The sequence below is a fragment of the Phoxinus phoxinus genome (genome assembly GCF_949152265.1).
Source record: "Phoxinus phoxinus genome assembly, chromosome: 1".
In the NCBI taxonomy this organism is placed as follows: domain Eukaryota; kingdom Metazoa; phylum Chordata; class Actinopteri; order Cypriniformes; family Leuciscidae; genus Phoxinus; species Phoxinus phoxinus.
The window spans coordinates 2,691,644-2,710,160 of NC_136876.1; the positions used below are offsets into that span (position 1 = coordinate 2,691,644).

An 18,517-nucleotide genomic window follows, 5' to 3' on the forward strand; every position below is an offset into this window, starting at 1 on the left:
CATTATCATCTTCATCTTCACACACTCCTCATCCTCAACTCCTCTCTGACCCGCTTCTGCTCATCTTCATCACACACACACACACACACACACACACACCTCCTCTCTGACGCGCTTCTGCTCCTCCTTCAGTTTGCTCCTCATCACACACACACACACACACACACCTCCTCTCTGACGCGCTTCTGCTCATCCTTCAGTTTGCTCCTCATCTCACACACACACACACACACACCTCCTCTCTGACGCGCTTCGGCTCCTCCTTCAGTTTGCTCCTCATCTCACACACACACACCTCCTCTCTGACACGCTTCTGCTCATCCTTCAGTTTGCTCCTCATCACACACACACACACACACCTCCTCTCTGACGCGCTTCTGCTCCTCCTTCAGTTTGCTCCTCATCTCCTCCAGCGCTGCTTTCCGACGCTCCAGCTTCCTCTTGTGGAAACCCGTCAGGAAATCCCTGAGACACACACACACACACTTTTACACAGCAACTCTCTCTCTATTTACTGTGACATTATTTATTATATATACACACACACACACCTTTACACAGCAACTCTCTCTCTATTTACTGTGCCATTATATATATACACAGATACACACACACACACACACACACACCTTTACACAGCAACTCTCTCTATTTACTGTGACATTATTTATTATATATATATACACACACACACAACTTTACACAGCAACTCTCTCTCTATTTATTTACTGTGACATTATTTGTACACACACACACACACACACACACACACACACACACACACACACACACACACACACACACACACACAAACTTATATATATACCACAGTATTTAGTAAACTGATTCACTGCTTTGTAACTCGGTTTAAACCCTCTCGATATTTAAAGTGCTGAATAAATGTCACCTACTGTCTGTCGTTATCGTCGAACATCAGCACACATTTACGCTGCTTCTGCTTCGCTCCACTTTTATACTTTGAGTTCTGCTTTAATTTGCAGTTTTTCGCCATTTTCCACCAGTTTCACTAAACACGTGTGACGCGCTGCTAAACTTCCGCTTCTGGCGAAGCTGCCGGAAGTGCCAAAATAAAGGTCCTCCACAGAACGCGCATCTTAAAATTAAAGCCCTCCTGAAGAAAAGCCTTTCACGTTTGACACAGCTTTCATAATTTATATGCTAGTGTAGGGATCGAAAGAAACAATATTGTCGACTTCATCTCGTTCACACGAAGAGTGTTGGAAGAGATGAAACTTTTCAAAGCGTCGAATCAACTGAATGATTCAAATGAATCACTGTTTTGAAGCGTTCGAATCGCCGCACTCTGGCGACCCCTGCTGGCCAGAACACTGTAAATGCAACAAAAACTTACCAAACATGCATAAAAACAGCTTTTACAAACCCATTGCAAATGTTTAATTGAAAGTAAAATTTATCCAATGCAATTGACTAATTTAATAAGATTAAATATTAAGTGTTTGTATAATATGTGTTCTTATCTATTTTCAGGGCTTGTTTTGTTTGTAAAGCCGATAAGAGACTATTAATTAACTACTACTATTAATTTTAATTATCCTAATGTCTAATTAAAACGTCTACTGCAAAAACCATAGACACTTCAATGTTTCGCCGCTGGGGGGCGCACTGACAGTCACACGATCCGAACCACTGAATCGATTCAAAAGAATCATAAAGGTTTCGAAGCTTGATGAAGCGTCCATCACTAGTTAAAATGTTATTTAGCATGAATGTTTCTAAAACAGAAATAAATACATAAATACACTTACCTAAAAGTATGTTTATCACTTATAAATGTGTCTCACATCCTGTTTTTATAGGTAATTTATAGGAATTTTATAATTCATGATCAAAATCACATATGACCAAAAAAAGTGATGACATATTTTCTAAAGAAAGTAACTAGTATGTCGTGTTTAATCAAATACACACAGAGACATGATGGTTCTTCAACGGCATCTGCTGTTTTATTACAAAAAAAAGTCAAAAGACGTAGAAATTCAGACCAACACGTGACAGAGAGAGTGAATGTGACGGAGCTGCGGGGAGAGTTATCATAGTTAGATATTAAAACACAACCAGAACCTTTAGTTTAAATTAATAAAACACTATATAACACACGCTAGTTTTTATATTCCTTTTTACTCTATTTACAGCTCACTTCTGTCGCGTGTGTGTGTGTGTGTGTGTGTGTGACCGTTACATCATCATCACGTGTTTTCATAATAAAAGTCCCGCTGTCACATTTGCAAATATATAAAAGAATAAAGACAAACTACTGAAGCAAAATAAGAAACACACGCCAGACACTAAATAGGAAGTAATTACACATGATGAGGCATTAAAGTCGTCATGTGGAATAATTATATAAAACCCTCCATGTCTGTCTCGCACTAGCGCTCTAAAAGACTTTGGTCTATGACACAGTTCTGTACAACGTGTGTGTGTGTGTGTGTGTGTGAGAAAGAGTGTCCCACATGAGTAATTTTACTATAATATACTATAGTTTGTCTAGTAAATACTCCAGTGTTTCTGAGCCACACACAGCATGACGGTGATTAACAGCAGGCGTTCATCAATAATGCTCAAACATCACTCAATATCTCAATAACTTGACTGAGTGTGGACTATATAAACACTGAAGTATTGTTTCATGTGTGTGTATGTTTGTGTGTGTGTGTGCGTGCGTGTGTGTTTGTGTGTGTGTGTGTGTGCGAGAGTGTGTGTGTGTGTGTGCGAGAGTGTGTGTGTGTGTTATGACGCAGCGATGGTGGTGCCCCCCCCCAGGCGGATCAGGATCTGCTGGCAGTCCTGCAGTGAGCGCCGGTCCCCCACTCTCTCCAGCGTGTGTGTGTGTGTGTGTGTGTGTGTGTGAGTGTGTGTTATGACGCAGCGATGGTGGTGCCCCCCCCCAGGCGGATCAGGATCTGCTGGCAGTCCTGCAGTGAGCGCCGGTCCCCCACTCTCTCCAGCGTGTGTGTGTGTGTGTGTGTGTGTGTGTGTGTGTGTGAGTGTGTGAGTGTGTGTTATGACGCAGCGATGGTGGTGCCCCCCCCCAGGCGGATCAGGATCTGCTGGCAGTCCTGCAGTGAGCGCCGGTCCCCCACTCTCTCCAGCGTGCGCTTGGCCTCGGCCAGCAGTCGAGCTCGGTGACCCGGCGGCGTGAGCAGCGGCAGCGGCAGGTGACGACACGCTAGCAGGATAGCATGAGCTCTCTCGCGCTCGCCGCCGGCGGCTGCGGAACACACACACACACAGTCAACACAATCTACTACACATACAGCATCAGCTAACCTGTGAGTGAGTGTGTGAGTGTGTGTACCTGCTGTTGTGTAGTTGTGTGTTCTGTGTCGCAGCAGCTGGTGTGTGCGAGTGGGACTGGCTCCTGCCATCAGCCTGACCGTCGTCTCGTGCAGGAACAGCTGAAATCACACACACACACACACACACACACACACACACACACACACACACACACACACACACACACACACACACACACACACACACACACACACACACACACACACACGTGTTTAAACATGCAGAGGTCAAACGCAGAGGTCAGCTGTAGGTGGGGTCAAAGGTCACCTTGTGCTGGGCCTGTCTGTGGGCTTGTCCGAGCTTCCGCAAAGAGCTCAGGTCCCGTTGGAATCCAGCCAGTTGGGATCCGGGGGCGGGGCCTGGCTCTCCGTTGGACCCGCCCCCGCGCTGCCATAGGCTGGTTCTCAGAGTCAGGAGGAGGTCACAGACCAGAAGCTCCACCCCCTGAAAGAGTACATAACGATAACGATAACGATAACTATTATGATAACGATAACGATAACTATAATGATAACGATAACTATAATGATAACGATAACTATAACGATTACTATAACTATTATGATAACGATAACTATAACGATAACTATAACGATAACTATAACGATAACTATAACGATAACTATAACGATAACTATAACTATAACTATAACGATAACTATAACGATAATGATAACTATAACGATAACTATAACTATTATGATAACGATAACTATTATGATTACGATAACTATAATGATAACGATAACTATAACTATAATGATCCAGACCCATACTGATGTATGAATCGAAAGACAACAGTAAAGAACTTTATTGTGGACATGGACCAAGTGATATATTGTTCTGGCTGAACAATCTGTAGCGGTCGTCACCTAGTTAAAGATCCACACCTCAAAAGCTTTCATACAATAACGATAACTATAACGATAACTATAACTATAATGATAACGATAACTATAATGATAACGATAACTATAATGATAACGATAACTATTATGATAACGATAACTATTATGATAACGATAACTATTATGATAACGATAACTATTATGATAACGATAACTATAATGATAACTATAATGATAACGATAACTATAATGATAACTATAATGATAACGATAACTATAATGATAACTATAACTATAATGATAACGATAACTATAATGATAACTATAACTATAATGATAACTATAATGATAACGATAACTATAATGATAACGATAACTATAATGATAACGATAACTATAATGATAACGATAACTATAATGATAACTATAACTATAATGATAACTATAATGATAACGATAACTATAATGATAACTATAATGATAACGATAACTATAATGATAACGATAACTATAATGATAACTATAATGATAACTATAATGATAACTATAATGATAACGATAACTATAATGATAACTATAACTATAATGATAACTATAATGATAACTATAATGATAACTATAACTATAACTATAATGATAACGATAACTATAATGATAACGATAACTATAATGATAACGATAACTATTATGATAACGATAACTATTATGATAACGATAACTATAATGATAACTATAATGATAACGATAACTATAATGATAACTATAATGATAACGATAACTATAATGATAACTATAACTATAATGATAACTATAATGATAACGATAACTATAATGATAACGATAACTATAATGATAACTATAACTATAACGATAACTATAATGATAACGATAACTATAATGATAACTATAATGATAACGATAACTATAATGATAACGATAACTATAATGATAACTATAACTATAATGATAACTATAATGATAACGATAACTATAATGATAACGATAACTATAATGATAACGATAACTATAATGATAACGATAACTATAATGATAACTATAACTATAATGATAACTATAATGATAACGATAACTATAATGATAACTATAATGATAACGATAACTATAATGATAACGATAACTATAATGATAACTATAATGATAACTATAATGATAACTATAATGATAACGATAACTATAATGACTATAATGATAACGATAATTATAACGATAACTATAATGATAACGATAACTATAATGATAACTATAACTATAATGATAACTATAACTATAATGATAACTATAATGATAACGATAACTATAATGATAACGATAACTATAATGATAACTATAACTATAACGATAACTATAATGATAACGATAACTATAATGATAACGATAACTATAATGATAACTATAATGATAACTATAATGATAACGATAACTATAATGACTATAATGATAACGATAATTATAACGATAACTATAATGATAACGATAACTATAATGATAACTATAACTATAATGATAACTATAATGATAACGATAACTATAATGATAACGATAACTATAATGATAACTATAACTATAATGATAACTATAACTATAATGATAACTATAATGATAACGATAACTATAATGATAACTATAATGATAACGATAACTATAATGATAACGATAACTATAATGATAACGATAACTATAATGATAACTATAATGATAACTATAACTATAATGATAACTATAATGATAACTATAATGATAACTATAATGATAACGATAACTATAATGACTATAATGATAACGATAATTATAACGATAACTATAATGATAACGATAACTATAATGATAACTATAACTATAATGATAACTATAACTATAATGATAACTATAATGATAACGATAACTATAATGATAACGATAACTATAATGATAACTATAACTATAATGATAACTATAATGATAACGATAACTATAATGATAACTATAACTATAACGATAACTATAATGATAACGATAACTATAATGATAACTATAATGATAACGATAACTATAATGATAACGATAACTATAATGATAACTATAATGATAACGATAACTATAATGATAACTATAATGATAACGATAACTATAATGATAACGATAACTATAATGATAACGATAACTATAATGATAACTATAATGATAACGATAACTATAATGATAACGATAACTATAACGATAACTATTTTAGCGTCCACATCAGCGTACGATATCCTTCTGTTTATTCTCAGTTTTGTCGTGTGTCTCTTTAAATAATGTTGTTAGTGTGACACATGCTGTCTATGTAGAGTGTGTTACATCGGTCATGCCGCCTCAGAAGTGAGTGTGTGTGTACCTTGTGCAGCCAGGTGTTGTTGTGCGACTGACACACACTGATGTGCAGGTGAGCACTGGCGCGCTGGCAGTGACTGAGGCAGCTCACGACTCCCTCGCCCTTCTGCGGACACACACTCATCTGCACCGCCTTACACAGCGCCAGCACGGCCTTGGGCAGCGGGTGACTGACACACACACACACACACACACGCACACACACACACACACACACACACACACACACACACACACACACACACACACACACACACACACACACACACACACACACACACACACACACACACACACACACACACACACACACACACACACACACACACACACACACACACACACACACACACACACGTTAGACTGGGGCATCACGGGTCTAAACACATTCAGACGGTCAAACACTCACTCTAGCGTGTGAAGCGCTCGCGGCATCCGCTCCGCCTCCGCCAGCAGTGACCTCACCGACGCATCATCACCCTGCAGCCAATGAACCGCAGCCTTGAGGACCGACGCCCACCAGCGGCACACGGGGTCCCTGACTGCACACACCACACCGGTTACACGTCAGTGTGTGTGGAGAGCAGGAAAAACATAGTGTTGAGGGAGTGACACGCACCTGAGGCTGAGTTCTGATTGGCCAGCGCGGGGAAAGGGGCGGTTGAGGGGGCGGAGTCTTCAGTACAGCTGTTCAACAGCTGCAGGAACTCCAACACACCAGTGAACTCCCTGCAGAGGGGCATGATGGGAAACAGCGTCACTAGCTGGACAGAATTAACGCGTGTGTGTGTTATACAGCATCCTCTGCGTGTTTGCTGCTCTGCGGCTCGATCAGTGTGTGTACGGCTCTGTGTGTGTGTGTGTGTGTATTACCCAGCATCCTCTGCGTGTTTGCTGCTCTGTGGCTCGATCAGTGTGTGTACGGCTCTGTGTGTGTGTGTGTGTGTATTACCCAGCATCCTCTGTGTGTTTGCTGCTCTGTGGCTCGATCAGTGTGTGTACGGCTCTGTGTGTGTGTGTGTGTGTGTGTATTACCCAGCATCCTCTGCGTGTTTGCTGCTCTGCGGCTCGATCAGTGTGTGTACGGCTCTGTGTGTGTGTGTGTATTACCCAGCATCCTCTGCGTGTTTGCTGCTCTGCGGCTCGATCAGTGTGTGTACGGCTCTCTCCAGGAGTTTCTCACAGAAGCAGCGGTGCAGTTGTGCGATGGGATCCGCTGGACACACAAACACACGTTAAACCCGCAGCTACACACACTCACAAGTGTGTGTCCGTCAGTCCGTCAGTGTGTGTTACCTTCATCTCTCTGAGAGGTGAACACCTGCTCGCTGCTCTCAGACCTCACCGACCAATCACAGCTCAGGAAAAACTGGCGGCCCAATGGCGTGAAGATCCAGCGCAGGCAGTCTGGGAGGAGCTTAGCATCCGGTGGGAGGGGCTTAGAGTCTGATTGACAGGCCAGAGCCTCTGCACAGCTTAACAAATAACCCTGAGAGACAGACAGACAGACTATTAATGTTCCTGTGCAGCGGATGTGTGTGTTTGTAAAGAAGCGTGTTGTGTTTTCACACGCGTGTGCAGCGGATGTGTGTGTTTGTTTGTAAAGAAACGTGTTGTGGAGCAGATGTGTGTTTATTCACGGGCACACAGCTGAGGTGTTTCCCCAGAGCTGCAGGTGTGTGTGTGTGTGTGTGTGTGTGTACTCACGGGCACACAGCTGAGGTGTTTCCCCAGAGCTGCAGGTGTGTGTGTGTGTGTGTGTGTGTGTGTGTGTACTCACGGGCACACAGCTGAGGTGTTTCCCCAGAGCTGCAGGTGTGTGTGTGTGTGTGTGTGTGTGTGTGTGTGTGTGTGTGTGTGTGTGTGTACTCACGGGCACACAGCTGAGGTGTTTCCCCAGAGCTGATCTCAGGCTGATGGCGGCCGTCACGTAGATCTGGATCTGCTGAGTCACAGACATCTTCCCCTCAGCGCTCTCAGTCAGATTCACTGCGCTCAGAGACACACACACACCCCACAGCGGACGCCGCTCCATCTTACCTGAACACAAGCACACACACTCACTGTTAGCTCATGTGACATCAACACACACACACACACACACACACACACACACACACACACCCCCCACAGCGGACGCCGCTCCATCTTACCTGAACACAAGCACACACACTCACTGTTAGCTCACGTGACATCAACACACACACACACACACACACACACACACACCGCTCCATCTTACCTGAGCACAAGCACACACACTCACTGTTAGCTCACGTGACATCAACACACACACACACACACACACACACACACACACACACACACACACACACACACACACCCCCCCCCCACAGCGGACGCCGCTCCGTCTTACCTGAACACAAGCACACACACTCACTGTTAGCTCATGTGACATCAACACACACACACACACACACACACACACACACACACACACACACACACACAGCGGACGCCGCTCCATCTTACCTGAACACAAGCACACACACTCACTGTTAGCTCATGTGACATCAACACACACACACACACACACACACACACACACACACACACACACACACACACACACACACACACACACCGCTCCATCTTACCTGAACACAAGCACACACACTCACTGTTAGCTCATGTGACATCAACACACACACACACACACACACACACACACACAGCGGACGCCGCTCCATCTTACCAGAACACAAGCACACTCACTCACTGTTTGCTCATGTGACATCATCACACACACACACACACACCTGTGAGCTGCAGCTGGCTGAGTTTGTGATACACCAGCGCTGCGTCCCGTGAGCTGGTCTGTGACTCCTCCCCCTCGTGCCGTCCTCCAACCAGACGCAGCAGCCGGCCCAGGGGGGCGGGCCTCCGCAGGCAGAAGCGAATCAGGTTCCAGGAGAGTGAGCACATGACGTCGAGCGTGGAGGAGGGCAGGACTCTGGATAACGCGGACAGACACGTCTGCAGACTCGCAACAGCGCCCGCGTAATTGCCCTGAGAGACACACACACACATTCAGCACCTGATCACACTGCAGACACAAATATCAAACTTACTGTGTGTGTGTGTGTGTGTGTGTGTGTGCTCACCCGGTAGAGCTGCAGGTCGGCCTGTTTGCGCTGTCTCCAGAAGCGCACTGAGGTGGGCGAGTGAAGGGGCGTGACCGGCTCCCACAGGTACAGCACTCGGACACACCCCCAGACCACGCCCACCCCGCTCAGCAGCCACACTAGAAACCATGGCAGCACACACCACAGCCACGCCCCTAACAGAGAGACAGACAGACAGGTGACATAACTTTAGTCACACATGACCACACCCCTCACACTCTGACCACACCCCTCACTCTCTGACCACACCCCCTCACACTCTGACCACACCCCCTCACACTCTGACCACACCCCCTCACACTCTGACCACACCCCCTCACACTCTGACCACACCCCCTCACACTCTGACCACACCCCCTCACACTCTGACCACACCCCTCACACTCTGACCACACCCCTCACACCCTGACCACACCCCTCACACTCTGACCACACCCCTCACACTCTGACCACACCACCTCACACTCTGACCACACCCCTCACACCCCCTCACACTCTGACCACACCCCTCACACTCTGACCACACCCCTCACACCCCCTCACACTCTGACCACACCCCTCACACCCTGACCACACCCCTCACACTCTGACCACACCCCTCACACTCTGACCACACCACCTCACACTCTGACCACACCCCTCACACCCCCTCACACTCTGACCACACCCCTCACACTCTGACCACACCCCTCACACTCTGACCACACCCTGACCACACCCCCTCACACTCTGACCACACCCCTCACACTCTGACCACACCACCTCACACTCTGACCACACCCCTCACACTCTGACCACACCCCTCACACTCTGACCACACCCCTCACACCCCCTCACACCCTGACCACACCCCCTCACACCCTGACCACACCCCCTCACACCCTGACCACACCCCCTCACACCCTGACCACACCCCCCACACCCTGACCACACACCCCCTCACACACTCTGACCACACCCCCTCACACACTCTGACCACACCCCCTCACACACTCTGACCACACCCCCTCACACACTCTGACCACACCCCCTCACACACTCTGACCACACCCCCTCACACACTCTGACCACACCCCCTCACACACTCTGACCACACCCCCTCACACTCTGACCACACCCCCTCACACTCTGACCACACCCCCTCACACTCTGACCACACCCCCTCACACTCTGACCACACCCCCCACACACTCTGACCACACCCCCTCACACTCTGACCACACCCCCTCACACTCTGACCACACCCCCTCACACTCTGACCACACCCCCTCACACTCTGACCACACCCCCTCACACTCTGACCACACCCCCTCACACTCTGACCACACCCCCTCACACTCTGACCACACCCCTCACACTCTCTGACCACACCCCTCACACTCTCTGACCACACCCCTCACACATGACCACACCCCTCACACATGACCACACCCCTCACACTGACCACACCCCCTCACACCCTGACCACACCCCCCACACTCTGACCACACCCCCTCACACCCTGACCACACCCCTCACACCCTGACCACACCCCCTCACACCCTGACCACACCCCCCACACTCTGACCACACACCCCCTCACACACTCTGACCACACCCCCTCACACACTCTGACCACACCCCCTCACACACTCTGACCACACCCCCTCACACACTCTGACCACACCCCCTCACACACTCTGACCACACCCCCTCACACACTCTGACCACACCCCCTCACACTCTGACCACACCCCCTCACACTCTGACCACACCCCCTCACACTCTGACCACACCCCCTCACACTCTGACCACACCCCCTCACACTCTGACCACACCCCCCACACACTCTGACCACACCCCCTCACACTCTGACCACACCCCCTCACACTCTGACCACACCCCCTCACACTCTGACCACACCCCCTCACACTCTGACCACACCCCCTCACACTCTGACCACACCCCCTCACACTCTGACCACACCCCTCACACTCTCTGACCACACCCCTCACACTCTCTGACCACACCCCTCACACATGACCACACCCCTCACACATGACCACACCCCTCACACCATCACATGACTCCTGAACGCTCCTGAACTCACCGAAGCTCTGTGTGTGTCCGGGCAGAGAGAAGAGTGAGCGTGAGGACCCGTGGGCGGCGCTCACACCCGGCCGGTCCTCGTCGGCGCGCAGCAGAGACGGCAGCGGGTTGAGTGACAGGCAGAGGAAGGTGAGCGCGCACAGCAGCAGCCGCGAGCGGTCCATCACACCGACTGACGAGGGCGAGTCCGGCTCGCTCTTCACCTGGAACACACACAGTCACACTCAGGGCCCTGTTCCCCATCTAAGCTCATGTCTGAAGCGCACACCGAGCGCGTGCAGATCCACTTCTGCCAGTTTAATGACGGGACAAACCCGCCGCATGGTCTAAAAGTGTTGTCTCTATTCTCTTAATGAGTGTGTGTGTTGTCTATTCTCTTAATGAGTAATGTGTGTGTGTGTGTGTGTGTGTGTGTGTGCACACCTGCTCGTGCTCCATCAGCGGACTCCCCGGCTCAGAGTCGAGGCAGAAGGGCGAGAGCTGAGCGGGAGAACTGGAGCCCGAGTCCGACGGAGGAGGAGAGATGAACGCCGACTCAGGCTTCAGATCCAGATCATCAGACACACACACAGACTCTGGCAGAGAGAGAGAGAGAGATTCAGATCATCAGACACACACACACACAGACTCTGGCGGAGAGAGAGAGAGAGAGAGAGAGAGAGAGAGAGAGAGAGAGAGAGAGAGAGAGAGAGAGAGAGAGAGAGAGAGAGATTCAGATCATCAGACACACACACACTCTGGCGGAGAGAGAGAGATTCAGATCATCAGACACACACACACACACACACACACACACACACACAGACTCTGGCGGAGAGAGAGAGATTCACGCTATTATTTCTACGTCATTCCGCTATTTCTACGTCATTCCGCTATTTCTACGTCATTACGCTGTTTCTGCGTCATTACGCTATTTCTACGTCATTACGCTGTTTCTGCGTCATTACGCTATCATTTCTACATTACGTTATTTCTACATCATTACGCTATTTCTACATCATTACGCTATTTCTACGTCATTATGGTATTTCTACATCATTACGCTATTTCTACATCATTACGCTATTTCAATGTCATTACGCTATTATTTCTACATTAACTTATTTCTACGTCATTCCGCTATTTCTACGTGTTGTTTACATGTTCTCTCGATCGGATTAGCGAAGGAATAAACCGCCCCCTTTCCATCCGATCGAAGTTTCATTGGTGTTCTGCCTCTGTTAGAGGCTGTGTATAATTTACGATGGACATTTACATTTATAAATATTATAATTTCGTGATTGTTTAATATTCTGTATAAGTTCATGTTTCCCTGCCGCTATTATGCAAGTTCCTATGTGAGGACTTTTATTTTGACGTTCTTCCACGAGCAATGCGCATCGGGTAACCGGAAATAACGAGCTCATGGTGCAGTGAACGCTCGAGATGTTTGTGTTGCATCTGAATCGATCTTTCTTCTAATCCCTGCCGTAAGCATTGGCTGTAAGTTAATTTGAATCATTTATCTGTCTAGTGTATATTGCAGGAGTTAAAACGTGACGATATTAAAGATGTTTTTATTGCGGATTGGCGCTAGTGCGCTGTATTGATAATGTTTCTAACCTAAGTTAGCAATGTATCTATATACATTTTACTTGTTACACTGTTAATAAGTATGTCATTTTGATTTCTAATAAGTTTTCCATATTTCTTTCATTTATTTACAGTTTTACTCGGTTCAATGGCTGGTGTTTTGCCCATGTAAACTGCAATACATGTTGTACCATTAAAGGAGCAAGACGCTCATATCCTGGCTCTTGAACAGAGTTTGGCTTGCTGTTTATCTATATTCACGCTTCGAAAGCAAACTTATAGAGAGAACAGTACAATTGGGATCGAGCTCAATCTGACCGAATAAGGCGTTTACATGAAGGCTTTTCAGCGCGACGGAGCCGCCAGTCCCATTACTAGCGGATTCTGTGGTGGCGTGTGAACGTTTGGAGCGTGCTCCTGAAGTGTGGCGGGACTCACTGTTCTTCTGACTGCTCATCTTCAGCGCCAGGTTCTCCTGCCGGAGCTTGTGGTTCACCTGCTGCAGGTACTTGATGTAGTCGATGGCCTTGCGCAGAACACCAGACTTATGCATCTGCCAATCAAAACAGACAATCATTTAACATTCAACACTATTATTGATCTGATTGTAAAAAGCGCTATACAAATGCAAGAGACTTGACAATCAGACCCTCACGAGACCCCTAGAGCTCCCAGCATGCCCTGCGGCGGCACACACACCTTGGCGTCGTTGCCCATGACGAGGTCGCGCAGCTCCAGGATCTTGTCGTTGATGGACGAGCGGTAGCGCTTCTCGATGATGTTGTGTGTTGTGCGTCGCTCGCCCTCTTTCACGACTCCTCCCGGTCCTGTGGCAACAGCCAATCCCTGATCCATGACCACCCTGGCTCCACCCCCATTGTGGGCGGTGCCCGACGACAGCTGCTTGATTGGCAGCTTGTCTCCGCCCCCCATCACCATGGGAACGGTGGTCAGGATGTTGCTGCTCATCAGCGTCTGTGAAAGAGAGCGACGACAACCATAAAGAGAACATTCTGATACGCACAAGCATTTAGTTTATAAGCATCCATCTTATTTTTACAGAAATACGAGGTTCATGGCGTTACGAGATATACGTTTTTCAAGTAAGGTCACGTATAACCCATACTCGGAAATTGTCCTCTGCATTTAACCCGTCCAGTTAGTGCACACACACATTAGGAGTAGTGAACACACACTCAAGCCACCTCAGTCATGTCCTGTCGGTACCGAGACTCGAACCCACAACCTTCAGGCCACCATTAGCCCATTTACTTATTGATTGGCATTTGATCATTTTCCAGGGCGCAGTGGTTGGGAAACACTCAGTCCTCCAGAGTATGTCCATGTACCTCATTAGCTGATTAATGAACTCTCTGGGAGAACCTCACACTGAAATCTACAGTGATCTATTGATGTGTTCAGACAGCGGATAAACTAGCGATCAGGGGTTCTCAGTCTCATCTGAAATGAGCAGTGTTAGGGGTAACGCATTACAAGTAATGTAACCAGATTACTTTTCTGATGTGACAAGTAACACATTAAAGGGATACTTCACCGCTGGAGAGATGAATGTGTGTTTAAAATGGGTCATTTATGTAGAAGAAATGTGAAATTATTGTTGAATTTGGAGCCTTCTAGACTGAGAAAAGCCAGAAAATGTATTTGTGGCTCATGTGGATGAAAGACAACAACTCCCAGAATGCACTTGCTCCGCTGCCCTACGAGGCCACGCCCAAGCCACGCCTACTGGTAAGGGATCACAGTTAAACAACAAGGCTAGGCTACTAGTGAGTCTCCGTGACGAGTCTACCCGGGATTTCGATGCCGCCCAACATGTCCGGGATTTGGCTTTTGCGTTCTCTAGTCGCCATTCCTCATGTTTACTGTGGCGAGCAGGACGAGACTGACGGCCGCGGGAGAACAGCGAGCAGGACGAGACTGACGGCCGCGGGAGAACGGCGAGCAGGACGAGACTGACGGCCGCGGGAGAACGGCGAGCAGGACGAGACTGACGGGCGCGGGAGAACGGCGAGCAGGACGAGGCTGACGGCCGCGGGAGAACGGCGAGCGGGACGAGACTGACGGCCGCGGGAGAACGGCGAGCGGGACGAGACTGACGGCCGCGGGAGAACGGCGAGCAGGACGACACTGACGGCCGCGGGAGAACGGCGAGCAGGACGAGACTGACGGGCGCGGGAGAACGGCGAGCAGGACGAAGCTGACGGCCGCGGGAGAACGGCGAGCAGGACGAGCCTGACGGCCGCGGGAGAACGGCGAGCAGGACGAGCCTGACGGCCGCGGGAGAACGGCGAGCAGGACGAGGCTGACGGCCGCGGGAGAACGAGGCTGACGGCTGAGGGAAAACGGCGAGCAGGACGAGACTGACGGCCGCGGGAGAATGGCGAGCAGGACGAGGCTGACAGCCGCGGGAGAACGGCGAGCAGGACGAGGCTGACGGCCGCGGGAGAACGGCGAGCGGGAAGAGACTGACGGCCGCGGGAGAACGGTGAGCGGGAAGAGACTGACGGCCGCGGGAGAACGGCGAGCAGGACGAGGCTGACGGCCGCGGGAGAACGGCGAGCAGGACGAGGCTGACGGCCGCGGGAGAACGAGGCTGACGGCTGCGGGAAAACGGCGAGCAGGACGAGACTGACGGCCGCGGGACAACGGCGAGCAGGACGAGGCTGACGGCCGCGGGAGAACGGCGAGCGGGACGAGACTGACGGCCGCGGGAGAACGGCGAGCAGGACGAGGCTGACGGCCGCGGGAGAACGAGGCTGACGGCTGCGGGAAAACGGCGAGCAGGACGAGGCTGACGGCCGCGGGACAACGAGGCTGACAGCCGCGGGAGAACGGCGAGCGGGACGAGACTGACGGCCGCGGGAGAACGGCGAGCGGGACGAGACTGACGGCCGTGGGAGAACGGCGAGTGGGACGAGACTGACGGCCGTGGGAAAACGGCGAGCGGGACGAGACTGACGGCTGAGGGAAAACGGCGAGCGGGACGAGACTGACGGCTGAGGGAGAATGGCGAGCAGGACGAGGCTGACAGCCGCGGGAGAACGGCGAGCAGGACGAGGCTGACGGCCGCGGGAGAACGGCGAGCGGGAAGAGACTGACGGCCGCGGGAGAACGGCGAGCGGGAAGAGACTGACGGCCGCGGGAGAACGGCGAGCAGGACGAGGCTGACGGCCGCGGGAGAACGAGGCTGACGGCTGCGGGAAAACGGCGAGCAGGACGAGACTGACGGCCGCGGGAGAACGGCGAGCAGGACGAGACTGACGGCCGCGGGAGAATGGCGAGCAGGACGAGGCTGACGGCCGCGGGAGAACGGCGAGCGGGACGAGACTGACGGCCGCGGGAGAACGGCGAGCGGGACGAGGCTGACGGCCGCGGGAGAACGGCGAGCGGGACGAGGCTGACGGCCGCGGGAGAACGGCGAGCGGGACGAGGCTGACGGCCGCGGGAGAACGGCGAGCGGGACGAGGCTGACGGCCTCGGGAGAACGGCGAGCGGGACGAGACTGACGGGCGCGGGAGAACGGCGAGCGGGACGAGACTGACGGCCGCGGGAGAACGGCGAGCGGGACGAGACCGACGGCCGCGGGAGAACGGCGAGCGGGACGAGACTGACGGCCGTGGGAGAACGGCGAGCGGGACGAGACTGACGGCCGTGGGAGAACGGCGAGCGGGACGAGACTGACGGCCGCGGGAGAACGGCGAGCGGGACGAGACTGACGGTCGTGGGAGAACGGCGAGCGGGACGAGACTGACGGCCGCGGGAGAACGGCGAGCGGGACGAGACTGACGCCGTTCTCCTGACGGCCGCGGGAGAACGGCGAGCAGGACGAGGCTGACGGCCGCGGGAGAACGGCGAGCGGGACGAGACTGACGGCCGCGGGAGAACGGCGAGCGGGACGAGACTGACGGTCGTGGGAGAACGGCGAGCGGGACGAGACTGACGGCCGCGGGAGAACGGCGAGCGGGACGAGACTGACGGCCGTGGGAGAACGGCGAGCGGGACGAGACTGACGGCCGTGGGAGAACGGCGAGCAGGACGAGACTGACGGCCGCGGGAGAACGGCGAGCGGGACGAGACTGACGGCCGCGGGAGAACGGCGAGCAGGACGAGGCTGACGGCCGTGGGAGAACGGCGAGCGGGACGAGACTGACGGCCGCGGGAGAACGGCGAGCGGGACGAGACTGACGGCCGCGGGAGAACGGCGAGCGGGACGAGACTGACGGCCGCGGGAGAACGGCGAGCGGGACGAGACTGACGGCCGCGGGAGAACGACGTGAGGCCGGTGGCGTGATTACTGATGAGCGGAGCCTGTGAGACGCACCGGTCTCGTATCTCTCACGGAGCGTTCATGTAAACACTACACTCAGATTCACCGATCGGGATGAGTTCAGTTAGATTGAAACAAAAGGTGTGCGTGTAAACATTGAATCTGCGACCGCAGAAAGCAAAAGCCGAATCCCGGACATTTTGGACGATCTCGACGGCTGGACATGTCCGGGAAAAAGAGGATGGTCACGCTACTACTCAGCTTTCTCCACAGAGCAAGAGCCTGTTAGCTTAGCTTCCAGATAAAACATGGCCGACACTATTTGTACATTCTGTGAGTGAGATCTATGGGCGGGCTGAAAACATGCAGATCTAGCGCCTCCTACTGGCTGGAGTCTCGAGCCTCTGGCCAAAAAGCCTCCGATGACACAAAATGACAAATTTGAGTCATCAGAAGATTTTTTCCAGACAAAAAATACATAAATCTCTCGTCTCAGATGGATATGAGGGAGGGAAGCAAAATACTACAGGTTTTCTACAGATACAAAGCTTAATGCTAAATCCTGAAGTATCCCTTTAAAAGTACCATGCTTTACCACGCCGTTCTCCCGCTCGCCGTTCTCCGGCCGCGGGAGAACGGCGAGCGGGACGAGACTGACGGCCGCGGGAGAACGGCGAGCAGGACGACACTGACGGCCGCGGGAGAACGGCGAGCAGGACGAGACTGACGGGCGCGGGAGAACGGCGAGCAGGACGAGGCTGACGGCCGCGGGAGAACGGCGAGCAGGACGAGCCTGACGGCCGCGGGAGAACGGCGAGCAGGACGAGGCTGACGGCCGCGGGAGAACGAGGCTGACGGCTGAG

The 18,517-nt window shown here is 49.6% G+C and overlaps 2 protein-coding genes across 6 annotated transcripts in view; both read right to left on the reverse strand.

Moving 5' to 3' along the window:
- nol12 (nucleolar protein 12) overlaps window positions 1-1,273 on the reverse strand; it is a 59,774-nt gene extending 58,501 nt beyond the window's left edge. Inside the window, exons 1-2 of one of the 2 annotated variants that reach the window (XM_079603062.1) lie at window positions 912-1,065; window positions 360-465 (exon numbers count right to left, since the gene is read on the reverse strand). In XM_079603062.1, coding sequence (XP_079459188.1) covers window positions 360-465; window positions 912-1,012 — 207 coding nt within the window. In that variant the 5' untranslated portion in view covers window positions 1,013-1,065. Of the gene's footprint in view, window positions 1-359; window positions 466-911 lie in introns of both variants that reach the window. The other variant, XM_079603061.1, reaches the window with a different exon arrangement.
- Window positions 1,274-1,960: 687 nt separating this feature from the next.
- srebf2 (sterol regulatory element binding transcription factor 2) overlaps window positions 1,961-18,517 on the reverse strand; it is a 28,178-nt gene continuing 11,621 nt past the window's right edge. For 2 of the 4 annotated variants that reach the window (XM_079625977.1, XM_079625978.1), the window contains 15 exons: window positions 14,066-14,341; window positions 13,805-13,919; window positions 12,218-12,369; window positions 11,796-11,997; window positions 9,686-9,861; window positions 9,341-9,590; window positions 8,434-8,600; window positions 7,857-8,049; window positions 7,671-7,776; window positions 7,180-7,289; window positions 6,970-7,102; window positions 6,565-6,730; window positions 3,610-3,786; window positions 3,341-3,440; window positions 1,961-3,253 (listed from right to left, as the gene is read on the reverse strand). In XM_079625977.1, the coding sequence (XP_079482103.1) occupies window positions 3,045-3,253; window positions 3,341-3,440; window positions 3,610-3,786; window positions 6,565-6,730; window positions 6,970-7,102; window positions 7,180-7,289; window positions 7,671-7,776; window positions 7,857-8,049; window positions 8,434-8,600; window positions 9,341-9,590; window positions 9,686-9,861; window positions 11,796-11,997; window positions 12,218-12,369; window positions 13,805-13,919; window positions 14,066-14,341 (2,532 nt within the window). In that variant the 3' untranslated portion in view covers window positions 1,961-3,044. Of the gene's footprint in view, window positions 3,441-3,609; window positions 3,787-6,564; window positions 6,731-6,969; window positions 7,103-7,179; window positions 7,290-7,670; window positions 7,777-7,856; window positions 8,050-8,433; window positions 8,601-9,340; window positions 9,591-9,685; window positions 9,862-11,795; window positions 11,998-12,217; window positions 12,370-13,804; window positions 13,920-14,065; window positions 14,342-18,517 lie in introns of all 4 variants that reach the window. The other 2 variants (XM_079625976.1, XM_079625975.1) reach the window with 1 other exon arrangement.